At 34.5% G+C, this 27,367-nt stretch overlaps 1 protein-coding gene across 1 annotated transcript in view; it reads right to left on the bottom strand.

Moving 5' to 3' along the window:
- The window catches only part of STAG1 (STAG1 cohesin complex component), a 418,973-nt gene that overhangs the window by 125,224 nt on the left and 266,382 nt on the right, over positions 1-27,367 (bottom strand). Inside the window, exons 8-10 of the mRNA XM_024746228.1 lie at positions 26,015-26,166; positions 23,738-23,811; positions 1,406-1,529 (exon numbers count right to left, since the gene is read on the bottom strand). Coding sequence (XP_024601996.1) covers positions 1,406-1,529; positions 23,738-23,811; positions 26,015-26,166 — 350 coding nt within the window. The remainder of the gene's footprint in view (positions 1-1,405; positions 1,530-23,737; positions 23,812-26,014; positions 26,167-27,367) is intronic.

Below are 27,367 nucleotides of genomic sequence, written 5' to 3'. Positions count from 1 at the left end.
ACAAAACAGAAACAGACTCAAGTTGGGCAGGGAGAAGGATGGACTGGGAGTTTGGGATTGGTAGATCCAAACTATTACATTTAGAATGGATAAACAACAAGGTTCTAATGTATAACACAGGGAACTATATTGAATATCCTGTGATAAACCATAATATAAAATATAAAAAAGAATGTACATATGTGTATAACTTAGTCACTTTACTGTACAGCAGAGATTGGCACAGCACTGTAAATCAACTATACTTCAAAAAAAATTTTTTTAAAATGCCAAACCTATAAAAAAATTAATTGCTCTGAGCTGTCTAGAAAAATCAATCAATCAATCAATCAATCAATAAGTAAAAAATGCTCCACAGGCTAATAATGGTAATATATAGAAAATAAGTCTTACACTATTACCAAAATCACTGTAAAAGTCTAAGAATATAATTGCATTTAAAAAGATAAAATGAAAAAAAAAGATAAAATATCTTCTAATAGTTATGATACTTTTAACAATTCGAATAATGGAATATAACATCTTTTAAAAGAAATCATTGTTAAGATTTCTTTTTTGTGTGTGAAAATCTGGCAATTCAAGTTATAGAATGTCAGGTCATTCAATATAAAAATTCCAGCAATTTATCATTCCTATCCTTGGTTATTTAAGGATTACATACTCAGGACTTAATAATGTGAGATTCCTTTTAAGTCAGAGCCTTTTCTAAGAGAGTGGAAGTAGAGACAGATTTTAAGACCAGATATTCTAGAATCCAACAAATCTATTCAACTCTGCTAAAACATTCTACTATGATATGACCTTAGAGAATTCAAAATAAGAAAGCTTACTTAGTTCCTATATATTAAGAGAAATAGGAATCTCTTTTGATTCCAAACTAGAAAAAAATTATAATTAGCTTATTGAGAGACTACATTCTCTTAAAATTTAGATGTACCAGGTTGCCAACCTTGGTTTAAGACGGCATTACAACTAAGTAAGACACGGTTTTCACACATATGCTGATGTCTCAAGTTTCATCATGGCCACAAGTAAATAGTATTCAGCTGTATCATCTTAAATTTCCATATTATTATAAAGCTTGAGAAAAACCAACCAATGCCATCTTTTTTTTTTCTTTTTCTTTTGCGGTATGCGGGCCTCTCACTGTTGTGGCCCTCTCCCGGTGCGGAGCACAGGCTCTGGATGCGCAGGCTCAGCGGCCATGGCTCACGGGCCCAGCCACTCCGCAGCATGTGCTATCTTCCCGGACCGGGGCACGAACCCGTGTCCCCTGCATCAGCAGGCGGACTCTCAACCACTGCACTACCAGGGAAGCCCCCAATGCCATCTTAATTCCTAGCTTTCTAGTATTAATATTAGGACAAGTACATCTTCTATGAAAGCTGAGAACAGAGTAACTTACCCTGTCATGAAGAGTCCAGCCAACATATTTTAGGTAACTGTCATTTAGGAAGGCATCACTATACATTTTCATCCATACTCCAATTTCTTCAATACAAATGGCTCTAATCTCAGCAATAGCATCACTAGAGAAGGAAAAAAAGAGTCAAACCTCTGATTAATATCCAAAGCTAGAAAGTACTTCATACTCATTTTCAGCAAGCAATAGATATCAATATTATCCAAATACCGTTTTTATATCTGCCCTCGCAAAGGCCTCCAACTTGAATATCTTCTATTTTTTATATGGCTTCTATAAAATAAAAACCACCAATAGCAAACAAAAAAAAATGCTTCTGGAAATCATCTTATTTTGACTCAACTGCTCTATTTTTAATGGACTAGGAAATGACATTTGGAGCTTTCTGAAAGCCTCACAATTATTATGGGATCAATACACATGTTAAAACTTCTGAGGAACCAGAGTATCAACATCCAAATACAGGATAATGGAGAACTCAAAACGTGTTTCTCTAAATAACTGTGACTCTTTCTAAGCTAGTATACATCTAAAGAATTAAAAAATAATTTTCATGAACAAAAAATTAGTATCTATGAGGCAAAATTGTAGCAGCCTGTATTATTTGAAAATGTACAGTAGTTTACAAAACGAAGACCTTGAAGTAACTGCACAGGGAAGAAGAATAATTCACATTTAGTCACAACAGAACAATCCTGGTGACCACACTATGAAGTGGTAGCAGAACGAACCCCAAAAGTCAGGTCTCTGGCTCTGTGCCCAGACAGCTTTTCACCTCACCATAAGCATCTACTACAACCCTCCTGGAATTACTTCTACTCTAAAATCTGTGAACCATGAACAAATACACTGTTAATATTTTATTTCAACAGGATAATAACTCTGGCTAAAAAAAACCCGTATTATACAATTAAGATAAATCCTTTCTTTTGTAGATCAATCTTAAAGGTTTCTGAGTTACCATACATGAATAATTTTTAATTCTCCAATTTACACAAGGCAATCATCTGTCAAGGAGCTTTCCTTAGTTTCTCTTTTGTGATAAAATGAGTGCTAGTATTCTAATATTTAATTCTCTGCTCTAATAAATCTTAGTTCCTTCTAAGTCCTTGTCATTGCTTAAAGAATAAAAATGTGAGAAACTTTCAAAACCATACTACCAATTACAGTCTTTAGTTTTCCTACACTTTTGCTGTTGTTTATACCTTTTTCTCATGGAGAGATTCTATAGCACAGAGGCTAATGATACAGACTTTGGAGTAAGACATCCTGAGTTCAAATCCTGACTCTGCTATTTACTAGCTGCAAGTTATTTCCCTCTTTCTTAGATTTCCTCACCTGTAAAACAGGGATAATAACTGAACCTAGACCTCACAGTGACTGTGAGGATGAACTCACTTAATAAAAGTATCAATAAAAGTATCAATAAAATACTTAGAACTGTGCCTGGTACCTACTAAAACTTTCCGTCAATGTTCATTATTATAATCTTTTAATTGTCATCAATCTAGACATTCATAGATGATACAATATAAAAAGTAGCTTAAAAACTGTGAAAGAATGTTCCTTGACCTTTAAAACAATGAATGTGAATGGTTCAAGGGTATTTCTTTTTTTCTAAATATGAAAAATTTCAGACATTACAAAGTTATTATGCTTTAACTTCATATATATTGTTTTACATATTTTGAAACTTTACATACATTATATCTTATAGGCTTCCTCTCCAACTAGATTTTTTCACAAACCAGTTTTGCAATTTATACACACTGATTCACACAGCTCCAAGTCCAATGTATTAACCTTAACTGATGTTCAGTGTTCCTTTCTATAAATAAATTACTTATACATTCTCTCAGTGGCAGATATTTAGGTTGTTTCCAAGTTTTTGCTTTTATTAACAATGAATGGCATAAGCATTCTCGTACATGTCTGCTTGTGTAAGCGTTTCCCCTAGGGCAGTGTTTTTAAAACAGTACATTACTACCTACCGGCACATTATGAAATAAATTTAGTGAGTGGGGAAAAAAAAAGTATTTGGGATAGAAAATACTAAAATGTTTCACATGGGGTAAGGCAAGTTAAGTATTTTTTCTTGGAACATCTGTGTACTTGATGTAGGAAATGGTCAGTCAAGTCTGTGAGACACTGCTGTTATACTTAGAAGTGAAATTTACTGGGTGAGAAGGAATACACATCTTCACCTGAATTAGATATTAACAAATTTCTCCATATAGTGCTTTCATCCCTGCCTGTCACTTGGTATTGTTCTACTATTTTATATAAATTTCTACTTCTAAGAACTACAAGTTCATATACTTTGTCTTCTTCTACTGGGCTGTACAAATAAAAAAAAATAACAGCAAAAATAAAACAAAATAAAATAGCACCCCTCCAAAACCAAAACATAACCACAAAATACCCAAATCCCAAAGATCAATTACACTTATTCTCTGCTGAAATACGCTTGTACAAACCAATCAAAAAAATTAAAGCAAAAAAAACCAGGCTGAGTTTTTTATTACACAAGCTCAGAGAAGTAGGGTAAGGACACAATGAATAGGTATGGTATTTTGATTAAAACTATAGTGACTACTAAGTACAGTAACTCATAATACATAGCTCAATCATTCTTCCATTCATTACCATTGGTATTACCATTACCTCTGGTATTGAGATTATAGGTGGCTGATTCCCAAGGCTAGAGAATATAAAGGCTTAGCTTTATTTCAGTAGGAAAATATTGCTCAAAATCTTTTTTTATAACCATTTCTATGTCTAAGCCTAACCTCTAATACCTTTTTCTCATGCTTATTAGACTGCCAAAAGCTCATGTTCTTGAAACACAGCTCTTCTCTGTAAGCACTGCCGACATTTAGATACAGCTTATTTTCTTGGAATCCCAGTCCTTGTCTACTTCAGATGGTAGTCTGACGCCTCCCACTTTAACTTAAAATTTTTTTCATATCCTTTTTAGATTTACAATTTGACTATGTATGTAAGACAGCCCATTCTACTACTATTGAAAGTCCCTAGGTGATTTTTCTCCTATTTGGGTTTTGGAGCTCTAATCTACTTTGCTTGCTGATACTACCCTATTAATCATTCTCTACATGTAACTATATTATGTAATTACAGACTATACAGTAAAATAAGAATTTCTTTGTGGTGGTCTTAAAATGTCCACAAATTTTCTGTTACTATTCCCTTTGGTGGAGACACATGCTTCTTTTCTAGAATATGGGTGTACTTAGTAACTTGTTTCTAATAAATATAATTCAGTGGAAATGATGAATTTTGGCATCTGAAGCTAGGTCAAAAAAGACATAGTGACTTTTCCTTTGCTCTCTCTCTTGGATCAATCTCTCTCAGGAAAGCCAACTGCCATGTCTTAAGGACATTCTAGCTGCCTTACAGAGAACTCAATGTGGTGAGTAACTAGGTCTTCTTCCACCAGCCATGTGAGTAAGCCATATAAGAAGCAGATGCTCCAACCACAGTCAAGCCTTCAAATGACTGCAGCCTCAACCAAAGTCTTGACTGCAATCTGATGAGAGAACTTAAGCCAGAACCCCTTAGCTAGGCCACTCCCAAATTCCTGACACATAGTAACAATGAGATAATGTATACTGTACCAAGTTTTGGGGTAAGTTGTTATATGGCAAAAGATAACCAATATTCTTAGTTTTACTGTTATTGAAGGCCTTTACCAATTGAGCCATAACCAATCTTCTTTTAGTTTGGTCTATGAATGAGTTCTTTAGTCCAAATAGCTCAACTGCACACATTACATGTCTGTGGTGACTCCTACACTCACAGTGCCCTCATTCCACTCTGATTACCTACAATGATTATTCTTTCAAGCTCTAGTAAACTTTCAGGTCTGCCATGATTCATGGCACATCCTCTTATTACCACAGATAGCTTTCTTTTTGCCTTCTAGGAACTAACATTCTATTTAAGTAAATGAAGTACAAAATGAAAATGCAGTATATTTCTAAATATTCCCTGACTTACTATATATATATATTTTCCCCCCTTCGGTACACGGGCTTCTCACTGCTGTGGCCTCTCCCATTGCAGAGCAACAGGCTCTGGATGTGCAGGTCCAGTGGCCATGGCTCACAGGCCCAGCCGCTCCGCGGCATGTAGGATCTTGCCAGACCGGGACACAAACCCGTGTCCCCTGAATTGGCAGGCAGACCCTCAACCACTGCGCCACCAGGGAAGCCCCTACAATATATTTTTTGATATACAGATATTTCTTTTCTCATATTTTAGAGATCTTCAGTCTTTGATTTTTATATTACATTTATTTTTAACACCTTAATCTCTATTTGCAAAGGTCTCACTCCATTTAGAAAGATAACATTTAGCTGCAAGTGTTTGGAAGTTTCCAAAGCAAAGATTAAGTAGGGGGCAAAAAAGTTAGTAAGACAAGAGGAAATGTATAAAGAAAATCACAAGATGAACGAATTTTCACAGTTCTAGTACTGGGGCCTTGAAATGAACAACTAAAAATGAAGTTAGAATACACTTTACTTGCAAACTCAAAGAAAGAAAAAAACTAGAATAGTTCTGGGGCAATTAATCCTCTGCTGTAGCTCTTTTTTAAAGCATAAAAGAATAATTATGTTTATTTCTATGGAAAACTTACCTAATTTACTGATCCTCAGTTAGTATGCCTTTACTTTAATATCTAACAATAATCTAACAATTTAAATCTAACAATTAATTCAATCTTAATTTAATTTTAATTAATATTTAATTTTTGAAGTTGGGGTGGCAGGAGAGAAAAAGCATTAACTTAAAGTGTCATCTCTCCACAGCACTTCTATTTCTAGTATGTACATGCAGTAACATTTTCCCTTAATAAAGTGGACTAAGTGATACTTCTGGAAAAACCAATGATTGGTATCCATGACATGCTGATCACTTTGGCAGGCAGGTCATACTCTCACCTATATTTTCAACCCTCTTTTGAGGAACTGAAATTTTTTAAAATAAATTTATTTATTTAGTTTATTTTGGCTGCGTTGGGTCTTCGTTGCTGCACATGGGCTTTCTCTAGTTGCAGCGAGCAGGGGCTACTCTTCGTTGCAGTGTGCAGCATTCTCATCGTGGTGGCTTTTCTTGTTGTGGAGCACAGGCTCTAAGCGTGTGGCTTCAGTAATTGTGCCTCCTGGGCTCTAGAGCACAGGCTTAGCAGTTGTGGCACAAGGGCTTAGTTGTTCCGCGGCATGTGGGATCTTCCTGGCCCAGGGCTCGAACCCATGTCCCCTGCACTGGCAGGCAGATTCTTAACCACTGCGCCACCAAGGAAGCCCAGAGGAATTGAAATTTTAGTGTACCAAAAGTGAGCTATGACAGATTCAATACTAGTATGCAAGGTCTGATTAAATTAAAAAATCAATAAGGTAACAGGAAATTAAAGAATTGTTGCTTTTATGAGAGTAATAGGTTGAAAATTTTGGCAAGACTCAGAAAGGGTGGGTCACTAAAATGAAATAAAGGCTATGTTATTTTGGTGTTGAAGACTGAAGTAAAATCATAAAAAATGATATGGATTCTGCATTCAAAATTGTGTGGTTGAGCCAAGATGGACAGGATTTATGCTTCTTCCACTTGAAAAAACTAAAAAAACTGCATAAAATAATATTTTTTAGGTGTTGGGTATCAGGCAGAGCAGGGCAGTGTTATAGGCAGGGGAACGTATACAGAGCCTGGGTATTTCCCAAAGTTGAGGAAAGGAAGCTGGGACTCTAGAGGACAAGGTGGTTAGATTTTACAAGGCACAGTACCAGAGATGCACAGAGAGAGTGAGCACTGGGCATGTAGAGAAAGACCCTATCAACTCTTCAGCTGAGTATAAAGAGCATGTACATGTGAACAAACCACTCAATGCTGGGGAAAGAATGGAAAGAGCAGAGAGGGCAACCTCTGGAGCAAACATAGGGCTTGGAATACTTTGTGTTCCAGTGAGGCAGAGCAGAAAAATCTTGTAATTCACAGGGCATCAAGAAAAGTACAAAGAATGTTTTTTTCTTAGTATCTGGGTAAAGTTAACCTTAGACTAAACGCTGCCCTGATCCACTTAACAAACCTTAAATAAAGTCTTGAAAAGATCAAACATTAATTATGTCCCAGAGAAAAGTGGATGAATATCTTAAGAATACATTGTCTAGTACCCAACAAAACAAAATCCACAGTGGTTGGCACCTAATAAAATTGCCAGGCATTCAAAGAAAATGACCCATAATAAGGGGAAAAATTAATCAAAACAGAATCAGAAATGAAACAGATGATAAAACTAGTGAAACAGAACATTAAAAGTTACAACAAAATATATATATTCAAGAGGCTTGAGGAGAGCCTGGAGGTAATAAAAGAAAAATGAAGAAAACGACCCTGAAGAATATCATGACAAAATTGTTAAACTAGTTACAAAACAAAACAAAGAATTTAAATGTAACCAAGAGCAAAAGATAAATTAACTACAAAGGACACAAGATAAGAATGACAGCAGTTCTAGTTGGAAACAAGCCAAACCAGAGATAATGGATCAATTCCTTTAAAAGACTGAAAAAAAAAAAAGGTCAACCTACGATTCTATACTAAGAGAAAACACCTTCCTTCCCGTCCCCCCAAATAACTCAAAATACAAAAGCAATCTTTTTAGTTTTCTGGAAATAGATTCAAAATGTTGAGAAGCATTTACTCATAAAAAGCTGATGAAATTTGGGCCCAGAACAGCAAAAATCTATGGCATTCTTGAATGGACATAACCCCTTCAAACACCCTAAAACTCAGAGCAGCAGGTGTAGTGGAGGTAGCAGGATTGGGAATGCCCATGAAAACCATGGTTTTAAGATGAGGAAGCTGACTTGATTGGTAGCAACATGCTAAATACCAACACCCAGGGAAGATTTCAATAAAATGAGCAAACTCTGTAAGAAATAAATGGGGAAATAGCAGAGTTCTGCTAGCCTAAAGTTACAGTCCAGGAGAGATAAATTCCTCAGATTAAGTCCAAGTAAATTATTCAAAAACAAAACCCCCAACAATATGACAAACTTCAGGGGAAAAAAAAAATCAGAATCCAAATTTGCTAAGATATATTTTGTAAAATGCACAGTTTTTAACAAAAGATTATATGATGTACAACAAAAAAGGGAAGTAATACCTATACTTGGAAATTGAAACAGTCTAAAGAAACTGTCTCTGAGTGGGCCCAGCTGTTAAATTTAGCAACGATTTTAAAGCAGATCCAATAAATATAATCAGATTATATTTACAGATGCTATATTCAAAGAACTAGATGAGAACATGACAAGGCCTCAACCAACAGTGGATTATGATAAAGAAACAGCAACTATAAAAATAGGACCAACTGAAAAGTACAATAACAGAAATAAAAAACTCACCATATGGTTTCAGCAGCATACTTGAGTTGACAGAAAAAAAACACTGAACCTGAAGATAGGTAAACAGAAATTACCCAAAGAATAGAGATGAAAAACACTGAGGAAGGAAAAACGAGAGAGAGAGAGAGTGTGTGAGAGCTCGCACATGCATGTAAGCTCCAAAAGCCTAGGAAACAGTATCATGTATACCAGTATATGTGTGAAAGGAGTACAAACAAAGAGAAATGGGTAAAAAATACTTGAAGAATCAACTGCTAAAAGCTTATGAAATTTGATGAAAAACATGAATCTACAGATCCAAGAAGGTCAACAAAATATTAGGATAAACACAAAGAGGTCCATATCTAAACACATAAGCAAACTGTTGAAAGCCAAAGAAAAATGGGAAAAAAAGAAGAAAAGAAAAGAAAAGCTACAAAAAAAGTGACTCATAAATGTACAGGGGAACAGCAAGATTAACAACTAATTTTTTACTCAGAGACAATGAAGTCCAGTAGGTGGAAGAAAGGCACTAAAAGTGTTAAAGGAAAATAAAATTGTCCACCAAGAATTCTATATCCAGCCAAACTATCTTTCAAATATGGAAGATGAAATAATGACATTTCCAGATAAACAAAGACTGCTAGGACACTTGCCTTATAAGAAACTGTAAAGAAAGTCCTTCAAACTGAAAGGAAGTAACTCTATACAATAACTCAAATTCATAGAAGAAAATGAATAATGTTGGAAATGTTAACAACAGGGTAAAGAGAGAAGATAGCATGAATACTTCTTTGTTTAATTTCATTGAAAATCTTAATATTGTATATACTGATAATAGTTAAAATGGTAATGTTGGGATAATACCAAATAGAGATAAAAGATATTTGACAATAATAGTACAAAGGAAGAACAAGAAAATGGGGCTATACTGGAGTAAAGATGCTACATTTATGTGAAATTAGTCATGCTAATGGGATGTAGTTTCTGTAGCAACCATAAAGAAAATAACAGAGATTGTTCAATGGATAAAAACACAAGATCCAACTCTAGGCTGTCTATAAGAGATATATTTCATATTCAAAGACACAAACAGTGAAAGGATGATAAAAGATACATCATACAAAAAGTAACCATAAAAGAACTAGAGATATATTATTATCAGGCAAAGAAGTCTTTGAGACAAAAAAAAAAAAGTCATACTAAAAAAGAACATTCATATTGATAAAAAGGTTTACAGGAAGATGTAACAAAACCGCAGAATATATCCTTTTTATATGCACATGTAGTTTTTCTTTTTGGATAATCCAACTGATTAAGAAAAAAACAAGGCCCATAAAGTATAAAATGATTTAAATATCAATACCTGAAAGTGCGTTTACTAACAACAATGAAATTAAACTAGAAATTAAGAAGAGAAATTAATTTGGAAAACCTCCAAATATTTTGAAATTAAACAAGAAAACTTAACAACCCATGAGTCGAAGAAGAAATCACAAATAAAATAAGGAAATACTTAGTTCTGAATAAAATTTAATATACAACATATTTGTTATATAAAAAGTCATGGTATGTCACTAAAGTGGTACTTTGAGGGAAATTTATAGCTTAGCATGCCAGATAAGAAAGGAAGAAGGCTATACAAATCAACAATCTACCATAGGAAACTAAAAGAAGACAAGTAAATTAAAACTCAAGCAATCACATGGAAGGAAATATTAAGGTTGAAGCAAAAATTAATGAAATAAAAAAATACATAGAGTCAATGAAAGCAAAAGTTTATTCTTTGAAAAGATCAATATAAGTGATAAACCTTTAGCTAGGCTGACTGACCAACACAAAAAAGAGAGAAGATACAAATTACAAAATCAAGAATGAGTAAGGAGACATCCTACAGAAATAAAAATGATTATAAATATCATAAATAACATTATACAAACAAATGTGCAATATGCATGAAATAAAGTATTGTCTGAAAGAGACAAATTACCATAAAGAATCAACAAGGAATAGAAAATTTGGATAGATCTATAATAAGAAGTTTACTTAGTAAATGAAAATCTTCACACAAAGGAAAACCTAGGCTTAAAGGACTTCCATGGTGAATTCTATCAAATTAATAAAACAAGACAAAACCAAAAAAAAAATCTTCCATAAACTCTTTCAGAAAATAGAGCAGGAGGGAACATTTTCCAGTTCTCTGAGGTTAGTAAGCATATTAATACCCCTTATGAAAGTAGACACAAAAATCCCTAACAAAATATTAGCAAACTAAATCCAGTAGCATAGAAAAAACATATACCATGACCATGTGGAATTTTCCCAGATTGCAAGATTGGTCTAATATCTGAAAATGAATGTAATACCTTATATCAATAAAAAAGCCTGTATTTTTATCTCAATTGAAGCAGAAAAAATGAAATCAAACAATCAATCACAATAAAAACACCTAACAAAACCAGGTTAGAAGGGAATCTCATCCTACTAACAGGTATCAACATAAAAAACTTACAGCTAATGACATTATACTTAATTTTAAAGACTAATTATTTTCCCATTAAGATCAGGAATAAAAGTAAAGCTGTCCTCTCTCACCACTTTTACTCAATATTGTACTGTAGATTCTATTCAGTACAATAGGCCAATAAAAAAATTAAAAGTGCCTTTGTTCACAAATGGCATGATCCTTTATGAAAGAAGCTACAAAAACAAAACCCCCAAACTACAGAACTAATGAAAGTATTTTATAATTTTGCAGCAATAAAATAATATTTTACATATTAATAAGGAAGAGTCTAGAACAAAAATTAAGGACACGATTCCCATTATAACAAAATAAAAATGAAAACAAAAATAAATTAAACAAAAGTAGTATAAGACATACACTGAAAATAATAAAAATTGCTAAGAGAAACTACAGAATATGTAAATAAATGGAGATACAACCTATATTCACAGAATGGAAAATTCAATATAATGAGGAAGGAAATTCTCTCCAAATTGGTGTACTGATTCATTATATTCTCTATCAAAATTCCAGCAAGATTTTGTGTAAAAATTGACAATCTGATTATAGAATTTATATAGAAATGTAAAGAATCTATAATAGTCATAATAATTTTGAAAAACAAAGTAAAAGGACATAACACTACCTAATTTTAAAAACTTACTCTAAAAGAAAAATACTGTATGCTCTCACTTATATGTAGACTCTAAAAATGCTAAACTAATAGAAATAGAGAGTAGAAAGGTGGTCACCAGATGCTGGGGTGGGGGAAACTGGGGAGATGTTGGCCAAAGAGTACAAACTTCTAGTTATAAGATAAACAGGTTCTAGGGACCTAATGTACACCATACCATGGTGACTACAGTTAACAATACTGTAGTACACAGTTGAAAGTTGCTAAGGGAGTAATTCTTAAATGTTATCACCACCTAAATTATAAAAGGTAATTACTTGAGATGACAGAGGTATTAACTAACCTTATTGTGATAATCATTTCACAATATATTATGTGTTTCAAAGGATCTTGTTGTACACCTTAAACTTACATATGTTATTATGTCAATTACATCTCAACAAAGCTTTTAAGAAATACCTTAAAAGTACTGTAATCAATACAGCTGGTAAGAGTTTAAGGACAAATTAGAAAATTCAGAAATAAAACTTTGCATTCATGGTCATTTGATTCTCAAGAAAAGTGCTAAAGCAACTCAGCTGAAGAACAGCCTTTCACCAATAGTGCTTCTAAAAATGAATACCTATATGCAAAAAGTGTCCTTATATCGCACCATAAACAAAAATTAACTTAAAAAAATCATTCATATAAATTAACTTAAATGATTAAACTTCTAGAATAAAACACAGAAGAACAGTTTGGGTTAGGAAAAATGTTCACAGATATGACATCAAAAGCATGACCATAGAAGAAAAATTGATAAATTACTGCAGTCAAATTGAAAACTTTTGTTCTTCAAAAGGTAGCATTAAGAAAATGAAAGGAAAGCCAAAGGCTGGGGAAAAATATGAAAATCATTTATGTGATAATGCACCTGTATCAAGAATACAAAAAATACTCCTACAAAATCCCTCTTGATAATTGTTAGAATAAAAAGACAGACAATCAGTACAGATAGAAAAGACTTCAACAACAACCATCAACCAAGTTTGACCTAATTGACATAAAAACAAAACCATGATACATACTCTTTTCCTATGCAAATAAAAAATTTATCAAGATAGAACATACTATGGGCCATAAAACAAATATCAATAAACTTAAAAGCATTCAAGTCACATAAAGTATGTTCTCTGACTAGAATGAACTTAGGAGACAATAACAGAAAGTTCTGAGATATTTGCAAATATATACCAAACTTCTAAATAATCCATGACCCAAAGAAACAAGTCCAGATGGAAAGTAGAAAGTATTCTGAACTAAATGAAAATGGAAACACAACATATCCAAATTTAGGGGATACAGCTATAGCACGGCTAAGAAAGAAATTTATAGGAGTAAAAATTAATAGGAGAGAGAAAAGTAAGGCCTTATATCAGTGATCTCCATTTCCCCTCTGAGAAACTAAAGAGCAGAGGAAGGAAAGCCAAAGAACAGTAAAAGAATAGTAATCAAGTGAAACAGAAAGCAGAAAAATAGAGAAGTACAATTAACCAAAATCTCATTTTCTACGAAAATATAAATATAATTGATTAGCTCTAGACCGACTGATATGTGAGAGATGAAACCACCAATATTATGAACAACTTTATGCTGGTATTTCTTGAATATACTTCAACAACTTAGATGAATCTATCATTTTTTTGTAAGACAAACTGAACAGTCTTATATCTACTAAAGAAATTTAATTTGTAGTTTAAAACATCCTTACAAAGAAAACTCTAGAACCCAATGGTTTAATTCCTATCAGAGGAAGAAATAATACCAATTTTATTCAACTGTTCCAGAAAATTAAAAAGGAGAGAATACACCACAACTCATTCTACAAAGCCAGCATCACATTGGTACCAAAAACAGTCAGAGACTCTCAGTAAAATAAAAGAGTTATAGATATATATCCCCCTTAAACACAGATACAAAAATTCCTAGGGAAATTTCAGCAAATGACATCCAACAAGATAAAAAAAGAATAATAGAGAAAGGAGTGGCCAAGATGGAGGTTAGAAAGATGCTAAACTCACCTCCTCTCACAAGCACACCAAAATCACAATAATTTTCAGAACAATCATCAATTGTTGTAAGATGTAACTTACATCACTGAAGACTGTAACTTACCAGAAAAGATTTTGTACAACAAAAGACATAAAGAAGGAACCACAACAAGACCAGCAGGAGGGGCAGACTCTCAATATAATCAAATCCCATACCTGGGTGGGCAACCCACATACTAGAGAATAATTGTATTGTAAAGGTTCTCTCACAAGAGTGAGAGTTATGAGCTCCACATCAGGCTGTCTAGGTTGGGGGTCCAGCACTGGGCAGAGAAGCCCCCAGAGCATTTGGCTTTAAAGGCCAGGAGGGCTTGATTACAGGAGGTCCACAGGACTGGGGAAAATAAAGACTTCACTCTTAAAGGGTGCATACAAAATCTCACGTGCACTGGGGCAAAGGGCAAAAGCAGTAATTTGATAGGAGCCTGGGCCAGACCTACCTGCTGGTCTTGGAGGGTCTCCTGTGGAGGTGGGGGGCAGCTGTGGCTCACCCTGGGGACATAGACACTGGTGATAGACATATCAGGGAGTATTCATTTGAATGAATGCTTGGGGAGGCTAACATCTGGCTTCAGGCATCAGCACAAGAGCTGGCCCCATCCAACAGCCTATAGGCTCCAGTGCTGGGATGCCTCAGGCCAAAAAACTAACTGGATGGGGACACATCCCCACCCATCACCAGACAGGATTCCTAAGATTTCCTGAGCCAACATCCACCTAAAGACAGGCCTCTAGACAAGGCCCTGACCATCAGAGGGCCAAAACCCAGCTCTACCCCTCCCACTAGGAAGCCTGCACAAGCCTCTAGACCAGTCTCACCCACCAGGAGGCAGACACCAGAAACAAGAAAACTACAGTCACTCAGCTTGCAGAATGAATTTGGAAATGCAGGCCAGACATTACCCTGGGACCAGCTAGGCCCTGGTCCTTGGATTACAGGAGGGGAGTGCACTGCTGGGAGCCATAGGATGTAACCTATAGAGGGGCACTTCTACAAGGTCAAGACATCACTGAAGACATCAAACAGGAAATCAAAAATTACCCTGAGACAAATGAAAACAAAAACACAACAATCCAAAACTTATGGGACACAGGAAAAGCAGTTCTAAGAGGGAAGTTTATAGCAATACAAACTTACCTCAGGAAACAAGAACAATCTCAAGAGAAATGTAACCAACTTACCACACACATAAAAATACAAATAGCAATTTAGACAAAATGAGGTGACAGAGGAATATGTTTCAGATGAAGGAACAAGACAAAACTACAGAATAACAACTAAGTGACATGGAGTCAGGCAATCTACCTGAGAAAGAGTTCAGAGTAATGATTGTAAAGATGATAAAAGGTACTGGGACGAGAATGGATGCATGGAGCGAGAAATTAGGAGTTTTTAACAAAGAATTAGAAAATATAAAGAAGAACCAAACAGAATTGAAGAATATGATAACTGAAATGAAAAACACAATAGAAGGAATGAATAGCAGACTAAATGAGGCAGAAAAATGTATCAGTGAGCTGGAAAACAGAGTAGTGAAAATCACTGCCACGGAATAGAAAAAAGAATGAAATGAAATGAGCAAGTTTAAGAGAACTAAAGCACACTAATATTCACATTATAGGGGTCCCAGAAGGAAAAGAGAGAGAAAGAGCCTGAGAAAATATTTGAAGAGATAATAGCTGGAAAGTTCCCTAACCTAGGAAAGAAAACAGTCACCCAAGTCCAGGAAGTAGAGAGTCCCATACAGGATTAACCCACAGAGGAACACACCTAGACACACTGTACTCAATTAACAAAAGTTAAAGATAAAGAGAGAGTATTAAAAGCAACAAGGGAAAAGCAACAAATTAAATACAAGGGAACTACGATAAGGCAGAGTTTCCAGCAGAAACTCTGCAGGCCAGAAGGGAGGGGCACAATATTACTTAAAGTCATAAAAGAGAAAAATCTATAACCAAGAATACTCTACCAGCAAGGCTCTTGTTCAGATCTGATGGACAAATCAAAAGCTTTACAGACATGCAAATGCTAAAAGACTAGCTTTACAACAAATGCTAAAGGAACTAGGCTGAAAAAAAAGGCCACAACTAGAAACAAGAAAAGGACAAAATTGAAAAGCTCACTGGTAAAGGGAAACATATAATAGGGGTAGGAAATTATCCATATACAAAGCTGGTAGGGAGGTTAAAAGACAAAGGTAATAAAATCATTTGTATCCAAAAAAAACAATGACAGTTAAGGGATACATAAAAAAATTAGAAAAACAGTTATTGTGAGGGGAGGGGAGTACAAATGCAGGGTATCTAAAATGCATTTGAAATTAAGATATCAACAACTTAAAACAAAAACATATCTATAGACTGCTATACAAAAACCTCATGGTAACCACGAACCAAAACATGTAATAGATATACACACAAAAAAGAAAAAGGAATCCAAACATAACACTAAAGACAGTCATCAAGTCACAAGCGAAGAGAACAAAAAAAGGAGGAAAAAAAGACCTACAAAAACAAGTCCAAAACAATTAACAAAATGGCAATAAGAACATACACATTGATAATTACCTTAAATGTAAATGGATTAAATGCTCTAACCAAAAGACACAGACTGGCTGAATAGATGCAAAAAACAGGATCCATATGTGTGCTGCCTTCAAAGAGACACACTTCAGATCTAGAGACACATACAGACTGAAAGTAAGGGGATGGAAAAAGTTATTCCACACAGATGTAAATCAGAAGGAAGGTGGAGTAGCAATACTCATATCAGACAAAATAGACTTTAAAATAAAGACTGTAACAAGATACGAAGAGGGACACTACATGATGATCAAAGGATCAATCCAAGAAGAAGATATAACAATTGTAAATCTATATGCATCCAACATTAGAGCACCTAAATATATAAGGCAAATGATAACAGATGCAAAAGGAGAAACTGACTGTAACAAAATAACATTTGGGGACTTTAACACCCGACTTACACCAAAGGACAGATCATCCAGATAGAAAATCAATCAAGAAACACAGGCCTTAAATGACACCTCAGATGGACTTAATTGATATTCAGAGCACATTCCTTCTGAAAGCAGCAGAATACACATTCTTTTCAAGTGTACATGAAACATACTCCAGGACAGATCACATGCTGGGTCACAAAGCAAGCTTTGGTAAATTTAAGAAAACTGAAATCAGATCAAGCATCATTTCTGACCACAACTCTATGAGGCTAGAAACCAACTTCAAGAAAAAAACTGTAAAAAACACAAACATGTGGAGGCTGAACAATATCCTACTGCACAACCAATGGTTCACTGAAGACATCAAACAGGAAATCAAAAATTACCCAGAGACAAATGAAAACAAAAACACAACAATCCAAAACTTATGGAGGGAAGTTCATAGTGATACAAACTTACCTCAAGAAATAAGAACAATCTCAAAGAGACAACCTAAATTTACACCTAAAGCAACTAGAGGAAGAAGAACAAATAAAACCCAAGGTTAGTAAAAGGAAAGAAATCATAAAGATTAGAGTAGAAATAAATGAAATAGAAACGAAAAAAACAATACACAAGATCAATGAAACTAAAAGCTGGTTCTCTTAAAATATAAACAAAATTGATAAACCTTTAGCCAGACTTATCAAGAAAAAAAAGAGAGGGCCCAAATCAACAAAATTCGAAATTAAAAAGGAGAAATGACAACTGACACCAAAAAAATACACAGAACCCTAAGAGACTACTACAAGCAACTCTATGCCAAAAAAATTGATAACCTACAAGAAAGGGACAAATTCTTAGAAAGGTACAATCTCCCAAGCCTGAACCAGGAATAGAAAATAGGAACAGACCAATTACAAACACTGAAATGAATCTGTGATTAAAAAACTTCCATCAAACAAAAGTCCAGGACAGAAAGCTTCACAGGCGAATTCTATCAAATATTTAGAGAGGAGTTAACACTTATCCTTCTGAAACTATTTCAAAAAATTGCAGAGAAGGAACACTTCTGAGCTCATTCTATGAGGCTACATCACCCTGATACCAAAAACAGACAAAAATATCACACACAAAAAAAATTACAGGCCAATATCACTGATGAACATAGATGCAAAAATCCTCAACAAAATACTAGCGATCTGAACCCAACAATACATTAAAAGGATCATACACCATGATCAAGTGGGATTTATCCCAGAGATGCAAGGATTTTTCAATAACCTCAAATCAATCAATGTGAGACACCACATTAACAGACTGAAGAATAAAAACCGTATGATAATCTCAATAGATGCAGAAAAGCTTTTGATAAAATTCAACATCCATTTATGATAAAAACTCTTTAGAAGGTGGGCATAGAGGCAACACACCTCTACATAATAAAGGACATATATGACAAACAGACAGCTAACATCATACTCAATGGTGAAAAACTGAAAGCATTTCCTTAAAGTTCAAAAAGAAGACAAGAATGCCACTCTTGCCACTTTTATTCAACATAGCTTTAGAAGTCCTACGAAGGTAATCAGAGAAGAAAAAGAAATAGAAGTAATCCAAATTGGAAAAGAAGATGTAAAACTGTAACTGTTTGCACATGACATGATGCTATACATAGAAAATCCTAAAGATGCTACCAGAAAACTATTAGTCCTCATCGATGAATTTGGTAAAGTTCCGGGATACAAAACATATAGAAATCTGTTGCATTTCTATACCCTAACAACAAAACATCAGAAAGAGAAATTAAAGGAACAATCCCATTTGTTATCGCTTCAAAAAGAATAAAATACCTAGGAATAAACCTACAAAAGGAGGCAAAAGACCTGTACTCTGAAAAGTATAAGACACTGGCAAAAAGAAATTGAAGACAACACAGATGGAAAGATATACTGTGTTCTTGGATAGGAAGAATATTTTTTTTAATTAAATTGTTTTTTAATTTATCTTTTAAAAATTGTAGTTTATTTACAGTGTGTTAGTTCAGGTGTACACAATAATTCAGCTATACACGCACACACAGACACATACACACATATATTTTTCAGATTCTTTACCCTTGTAAGTTATTACAAATTATTGTAGGTCCCTGTGCTATGCAGTAGGTCCTCATTCGTTATCTACTTTATATATAGTAGTGTTTATATGTTAATCCCAACCTCCTAATTCCTCTCTCCCTCCATCCCCCTTTGGTAACCATAAGTTTGTTTTCTATGTCTGTGGGTCTATTTGTTTTATAATTAACTTCACTTGTATCTTCCATTTATCTGTCGATGGACATTTAGGCTGCTTCCATATTTTGGCTACTGTAAATAGTGTTGCTATGAACACTGGGGTGTATGTATCTCTTTAAATTATAGTTTCCTCTGAATATATGCCCAGGAGTGGGATTCCAGGATCATATGGTAACTTTATGTTTAGTTTTTTAAGGAACCTCCATGGTGTTCCCCATTGTGGCTGCACCAATTTACATTCTCACCAACAGTGTAGGACGATTCCTTTTTCTCCACACCCTCTCCAGCATTTATTATTTGTAGACATTTTGATGATGGCCATTCTGACTGGAGTGTGGTGATACCTCACTGTAGTTTTGATTTGCATTTCTCTAATAATTATGATGTTGAGCATCTTTTCTTGTGCCTGTTGCCATCTGTATGTCTTCTTTGGAAAAACGTCTATGTAGGTCTTCTGCCCAGTTTTTTGATTGGTTTTTTTTTTGAGCTGTATGACCTGTTTGTCTATTTTGGAAATCAATCCCTTGGTGGTGCACTGTTTGTAAATATATTCTCCCATTCCATAAGTTGTCTTTTCATTTTGTTTATTATTTCCTTTGCTGTGCAAAAGCTTTTAAATTTAATTAGGTCCCATTTAAAAAGTATTTGTTTTTATTTCCATGATTCTAGGAGACAGACCTAAAACAATCTTGCTGCGAATTATGTCAAAGAGTGTTCTGCCTATGTTTTCCTCCTGGAGTTTTATAGTAACTGGTCTCACATTTAGGTCTTTAACCCATTTGAGTTTAGCTTTGTATATGGTGTTAGAGAATGTTCTAATTTCATTCTTTTACATGTAGCTGTCCAGTTTATCCAGCACCACTTCCTTTTTTTTAAATGATTCACATTTTATATAAATTTATTTTGTTTATTCATTTGGTTATGCCAGGTCTTAGTCACAGTTCGCAGGTTCCTTAGTTGTGGCATGCATGTGGGATCTAGTTCCCTGACCAGGGATCAAACCTGGGCCCCCTGCACTGGGAGCATGGAGTCTTAACCATTGCACCACCAGGGAAGCCCGTGGCACCACTTCTTGAAGAGACTGTCTTTTCTTCATTGTATATTCTTGCATCGTTTGTTGTAGATTAATTGACTATAGGTACATGGGTTTATTTCTGGGCTTTCTATCCTGTTCCATTGATCTTTATTTCTGTTTTTGGTGCAATACCATACTGTTTTGACAACTGTAGCCTTGTAGTATAGTTTGAAATCAGGGAGCCTTATTCCTCCAGGTCCGTTTTTCTTTCTCAGGATTGCTTTGCCTATTTGGGGTCTTTTGTATTTCCATACAAATTAAAATGGTTTTTGTTTAGTTCTGTGAGAAATGCCATTGGTAATTTGATAGGGATTGCTTTGAATCTGTAGATGGCCTTGTGTAGTAGAGTCATTTTAACAATATTGGAAGAATCAATGAAAAAAGAAAGATATAAATGAACTTACTTACAAAACAGAAATAGAGTGACCGACACAGAAAACAAAGTTTTGGTTACCAAAAGGGATGGGCAGGGAGAAGATAAATTAGGAGGATGGGATTAACATATATACATTACTGTGTATAAATGTAATAGATAACCAAGAAGGACCTAATGTATAGCACAGGGAAGTATACTCAATATTTTGTAATAACCAACAAGGGTAAAGAATCTGAAAAAAACTGATATACATTCATATACAGTAAGTCCCCTACATACGAACCTTCAAGTTGACAACTTTCAAAGACGTGAACGTGCGCTCGCATGTCTAATCATGTAAGTTAGTTCACATGTCTGGCGTACACTGTGATGTGTGTGCATCCTCTTCAAGTGGTTGTGCTTTTGTGTACTTTACTGTACAGTAATTTATATAGTAGTAGAGTATCTTTATTTCAAGCCCAGGATGTCTGGAAGCAAGTGTAAAAGCAGCAGTGATGTAGCTGGTACTGCTAAGAGGCACCAAGAATTGGAGGTCCACAGCAAAGACAAAGAGAGAGACAAGAGGAAGAACAAGTAACTGAAGAACTGAAGAGATTTACGATGCAGGAAATGGCAAGGGGATTTTCTTTAGTTGAGGAGGCACTGTTAATTTTTGAGGCACAGGAGCCAAATGTGGGACAGTACACAAAGGTTATAGCAGCCATTCAGGATGCAATCCAGTGCTACTGTGTCATTTATGATGAGAAAAAAAGAGCTACTACCCAGACATCACTGGATTATTTTTTCAAGAGGGTAGACAGAACTGAATCTAGCAAGGAACCAGAACCTGCGCCATCAATGTCAGGCATGAGTGAAACTGCAGCTTGCCCTCCAACTCCTGTTGCTGACGATCCTTCAGCTCTACCATCTCCCACCTCCTCTCCCTCGTCCAGTCAGTAACTCTTCTTCCCTGTTCACTTGATGCCAGCCTCTGTAAGCCAGCTATTGTACTGTACTACTGTACTTTTCAAGGTACTGTATTGCAAGATGAAAAATGTTTTATTGTTTGTGTGTTTGATTTTTATGAATATTTGCATGAAAAGTATTATAAACCTATTGCAGTACAGTACTGTACTGCATAACCAATTGTGTTAGCTGGGTACCTAGGCTAACTTTGTTGGACTTAACAAATCGGACTTACGAACACACTCTCGGAATGGAACTCATTTGTATGTAGGGGACTTACTGTATATATCTATATATCTATACATACATCTATATCTATCTATCTATATCTATCTATCTATATATCTGAATCACTTTGCTGTATATCCGAAACTAACAGGACATTGTAAATCATCTACATTTCAAAAAAAATGACTTTATAGCAATAAAAAGATTTAAATGAAGAAAAATAATATATCATGATTATGTGTGCGGGTTTTATACCAAGAAGTTCAGGTTGAGTTAACGTTTAAAAAATCAACCAATTTAATTCACCACATTAACACTCTTAAAAAAGAAAAACCACATAGTGATCTCAAAAGATGGAGAGAAGTATTTGACAAAATTCAATATCCATTCCTAACAAAGTGTCAGAAAACTAGGGATAGGAAACTTCCTCAACCAGATAAAGTTAATCTACAAAAAACTCACAGTTAAGTCTTAAGGATGAAAGACCTTAATTTTATTAGTGAAAGAAGCCAGACCAAGACACGAACAAAAATCAGGAGTACAAAGTGTAAGTTCCATTTCTATAAAATTCTAGAAAATGTAAACAAATCAGTTAGGAAGGAGATCACTGATTGCTTAAGGATGGGGAAGGGGGAGAGTGGCAGCAAAGGAGGAATTACAAAGTGGTAGAAGAAAACTTTTGAGGATAATGGATATATTCATTATCTTGCCTGTGGTAGTTTTACAGGTAGGGGTTTGTGTGTTGTGTGTGTGTGTGTGTGTGTGAAATGTCATCAAATCATGCACTTAAATGTGCTGTTTATTTTATGTTAATTATACGGCTATAAAGCTGTAATTTAAAAAAAAGACTGCATGGCAGGTACATGGAAATTTTTGTTTTGAAAATAAATTTGTCGATAATTCATTACATGCATGGTTTATGTAAGAAAGAGGATGTGATACTCCATTCAGAGAATTCATATTCAAAGTAAAAGCCTTGGTTCTATTTCAAAAGAGTTTTACATTTTCAGTTAAAATAAAATGTTTTAAGGTAAGTTATCAAAGTTACAAATTTTTCCTTTTTTAAAAAAATAATTTCCCTGTTTTAATTAACTTTTAAAACTAACTGGCCAATTAAAGTCTTAAATGTGTCTAAAAACAGTGCATCTATTATCTGTGTCTATCTGCCTAAACATATCAAATCACGCCTAATTAATAGAAGGCAACAAGCGTTATGTATGATTCATTAATTCTCCATGAAATATGCTCATGTAGTATTTTAATAGGTCACACGTTTCACAGAAAGACAACGTGCAATGGAGCATGACAAAAATACTTCAGAAATACTTTGATCCTATTTTCTTGTGTATAGTTGAAGGTAAAGAGGAGCGATGTTATAAAGATGCTGCATTATCTGCAGAGGTGCCCTCTACTGTACTCATTTCTCCCATCTTAACCAACACATTTTTAAAACACTGTTGGTTAATTTGATCATACAACAAGATGAGTACAAAAGGGCCGCAAGCAGGGAATTTAATTTTTTCAAATATGAAGACAATCAAATCTTAAGGTCACATTAACTTAATGATATCTTATTAATATTACATCAGTACAAATGCAAGTACATAGGATCTCTAACAGTATATGTTCTGAATCTGGAAGAGTGTGGCAATGATGGTGGTGGTACAATTTTGACCATTTATTTAGCTTTTATACCCAAAGCTGTTTTCCGGCTAACAAAACAAATAATTAGAAAGTTTATATTTTTATTGCCTAGGACTACAAAGAAGCAATAAATTATTTAAGTTAAAAATGTTCTAAATGATTTTTAAAATCCCTTACCGGTATCTATGAACAAATATACCCTTAAAAATAGAGTTCATCATATTTTCGATTTCATCCTGATTTTCTTGTAGCTGAAATGAAAAATAAATAAAAATATAAATTAAAATATTGATCATTTTATTTGCAATAAAGAGTTCCAATTGTTTTTAATTCCTGATTATTCTCATTCTGGGTAATTTTCAATCTTTTTTCTCATATATTGTGCAACAGATGTCCGAAATTAATAGTATTCCTTCATTATTTCTATAGCTTTTCTACATTGGCTTAAAACCACTTTCTGTCTCTCTCAACATGTATTACACAATGACTAAAAAGAAGTGGTGTGTATAAGTGTGACCAGATTACTACCACAAAATATCACCTGCTTTTGGAATAGGCCTCAATTTCTTTACCTCTCCTGTCCAAACCAGGTCCCCTGCTTGGTTTTACATTTCTTGGTAACAGATCATCCTCGATTATCATATTTGCCACTGTGTAAGAAAGTTCCTATTCCACCTGAAGTATCCAAATATTACTCTGCGTCTGATTAGCAACAAACTGAGCATTGGTCAAATTCCCAATATAGGAGGAACAGCAGAAGATAGCAAGGACACTAGCCATTAGTGGTGAAATGCAGCAACAAAATAAAATACTATAGAAAAGATATAAATAAATTTCAGGCAATACTACACATCAGAGTTAAAGTTTGAGTTTACTACTCAAAAGGAACAAAAGCACTGATACAAAATCACATTCAAGATGATAGTTTTTATTTTAATTTGTTCTGCAGTGAAATATTTGCTTTTACTGCATTTATACAAATGTGACAATAAAATTCCTTCAGACTTTCTCTTTTGCTATATGCTTTGTTTTGGGTTTTACTGAAATAACTTTGGGAATACCTTTATAGTAAATCATTCAAATTACTGAAACTTACTATAAGTTCTAATTTTGCTGCATTTATTATACAAAAAATTAAATAATTTATAAGAGATACAGTTTGGTTAGCAGTTCTTACTAAAGTACAGTTCCAAAACTTACTTATAATTATTTTTGGTATAGAATGTGCTATGAGTTGTACTGTGTTCCTCAAAACTTCATATGCTGAAGTCTTAACTCCCAGAACCTCAAACCTTATTTGGAAATAGGGTTGTAGCAGATGTAATTAGTTAAGATGGGTTCATACTGGAGTAAGATGGGTCCCAAATCAAATATGACTGTCTCCTTTTTATAAGGGAGAAATTTAGAGACACACACACAGTGAGAAGGCCATGTGAAGATTAGAGTTATCTGCCAGTTCTAGCCTATACAACTGTGAGACAATACATTTCTGTTCTAAAGAAAAATCAGGGACTTCCCTGGTGGTGCAGTGGTTGGACTCGAACCCTGGTCTGGGGAGATCCCACATGCCACAGAGCAACTAAGCCCATGTGCCACAACTACTAAAGCCGGTGCGCCTAGAGCACATGCTCTGCAACAAGAAAAGCCACTGCAATGAGAAGCCCCCGCTCTCCGCAACTAGATAAAGCCCGCGTGCAGCAATGAAGACCCAATGCAGCCAAAAATAAATAAAAATTTTAAAAATTAAAAAAAAAGAAAAATCAGTTTGTGGTATATGCTACAGCAGTCCTAGCACTCCAATACAGCACAGACCATAATTTAATCATAAGTTTGTTGCTTCCTGCTGCCTGTTATAACCCATTATTTATTGACAGCAATATATTTAGAGCACTGAGATATTATTCTTTTCTCAAGTTAAAATACAGACTAACACTGTACATCTAAAATTTCATTTCTGATTGGATGAATAAAAATGTTGCCTACTAAAAATCCAGTTTAAAATCTCTTTCAACACATTTATAAGAAAATTTCACTGTAAAATTGGAACCAACCTTATTATTAACAGAAGTGTCTCATACATCTACTAATATATAGTCTTTGGCTTTCTCCTGCAATGCATCTTTGCTGGCCCCTAGTTCTGATGTTAGTAATTACTGTGCTTTCTGGGTCCACAGCCTGATAATCTTTTTGAGTTATCTAATTCCCAGACCACCTTCTTTCTAAAGTATGGTTGTTCTGTGTTTCTCTTCTGCCCTCAGACAGCACTCAGATAATCAATCACTGGCTGGAAGCAAATTCCAGTTTCATTTGAAAACTCTGAGATCAAATAATCAAACTTAAAAAAAAACAACTTTTAAAAATACACACAAACCTTTTTAGAGAGAATAAAAACACATATGATATATTTACTACACATTTACAGAACATAAGAATCACAGTTACTGTGAACCTTACCTCTTTGCGTTTTTGAAGTAGTAACTCCAACCTTTCGTTGGCTCTCTTCCCAATCATTTTATTTCTCTCAGCTTCATACTGTCTCTGTGTATTATCCTGATGAATACTGAGGTTTAAGGCAACATTCACCAGAGCAGTCATGAGCTTCATGGCTATGAAATAAAGTAAGATTATAGTATTCACCTGTGAATCAAAATTTCATCCATAAGATTACAAATTTATAACAGAAATGGATGATGGAAGGAAACTAGTCAACTTCTATATTTTACAACCTAGGCATAATTTAAATAAGAAAGACGAAAAATTATTTTATAGAAATAAACTCACCATTTTAGTCTGTGACAATTTTCTCTGCCTCAGTGTCCCTATAAGCTTGGCTCATTAACATTCCCACTTAAAAACAGACTCATCCTGGGAGTTCCCTGGTGGTCCAGTGATTAAGACTTGGTGCTTTCACTTCCGTGGCCCTGGGTTCAATCCCAGGTCGGGGAACTAAGATCCCAAAAGCTGCATGGTGCGGCCAAAAAAAAAAAAAAAAAACTCCAAAAACCCCAAAACGGACCCATCCTAATTATCAGCAGGAAGGATTTATGTAGTCTCCTCAACAACCCCTTTCCCTCACCTTCAAACATACACAACCTAAGTAAGAGCATACTAACCAAACCTTTTAGACCTTTCTTCTGGCCACCAATTCTGTGTATATAATTGCTTCCTTAATACCTTTACTTAGATGCGTCAAAGTGTCTTATTTGCTTACAATCAATTCATGACTTTTACTCCCAAAGATGGTCCTTTCCCTGTGTTCCTCATCTCAATGAATGGCATAACCTCTGATCCCTGAAAAATAGACTGAACCTACCAAAGTCATTAAATTCATTAAAAATATATTCTGTGAATTTCTGATCTGTTCCCCCAGTCACAGTGTTAATGTATTTTTAAACACTCACTTGTATTTGTAAATCTAATTAAATATTATCAAACTTCTCTTTCAAGTCCTCTGAGGAACAGGTATGACACAAACCTTAACCTTTTGTCTATTCAAATTTACTTTCATCATTGAGATGATAAGAGTGTAGGGAATTCTGGTAAAGGAATAATAGTTTGTGATGGCAAAATGATCTCCCTTTTTTTTCATTTAGTTTATTTATCTGCAAATACGAATGTTCAGTTATTAATGAGTGTTTTGGAAGAACCAATCTAAACATCTGCAAACATATACACAACTAAAGATGAGCATGCATTTCTTTTAAAGCTTCTAAAATTTCCCTTTAATTACATATATAAACATGTATACACAATAGTGTAACTATATCTATCTATCTACACATACACATACACACACACACACACAGA

The sequence above is a fragment of the Neophocaena asiaeorientalis genome, unplaced genomic scaffold (genome assembly GCF_003031525.2).
Source record: "Neophocaena asiaeorientalis asiaeorientalis breed wild unplaced genomic scaffold, Neophocaena_asiaeorientalis_V1.1 scaffold437, whole genome shotgun sequence".
Lineage (NCBI taxonomy): Eukaryota > Metazoa > Chordata > Mammalia > Artiodactyla > Phocoenidae > Neophocaena > Neophocaena asiaeorientalis.
This window is presented reverse-complemented; position numbering and strand designations above follow the sequence as displayed.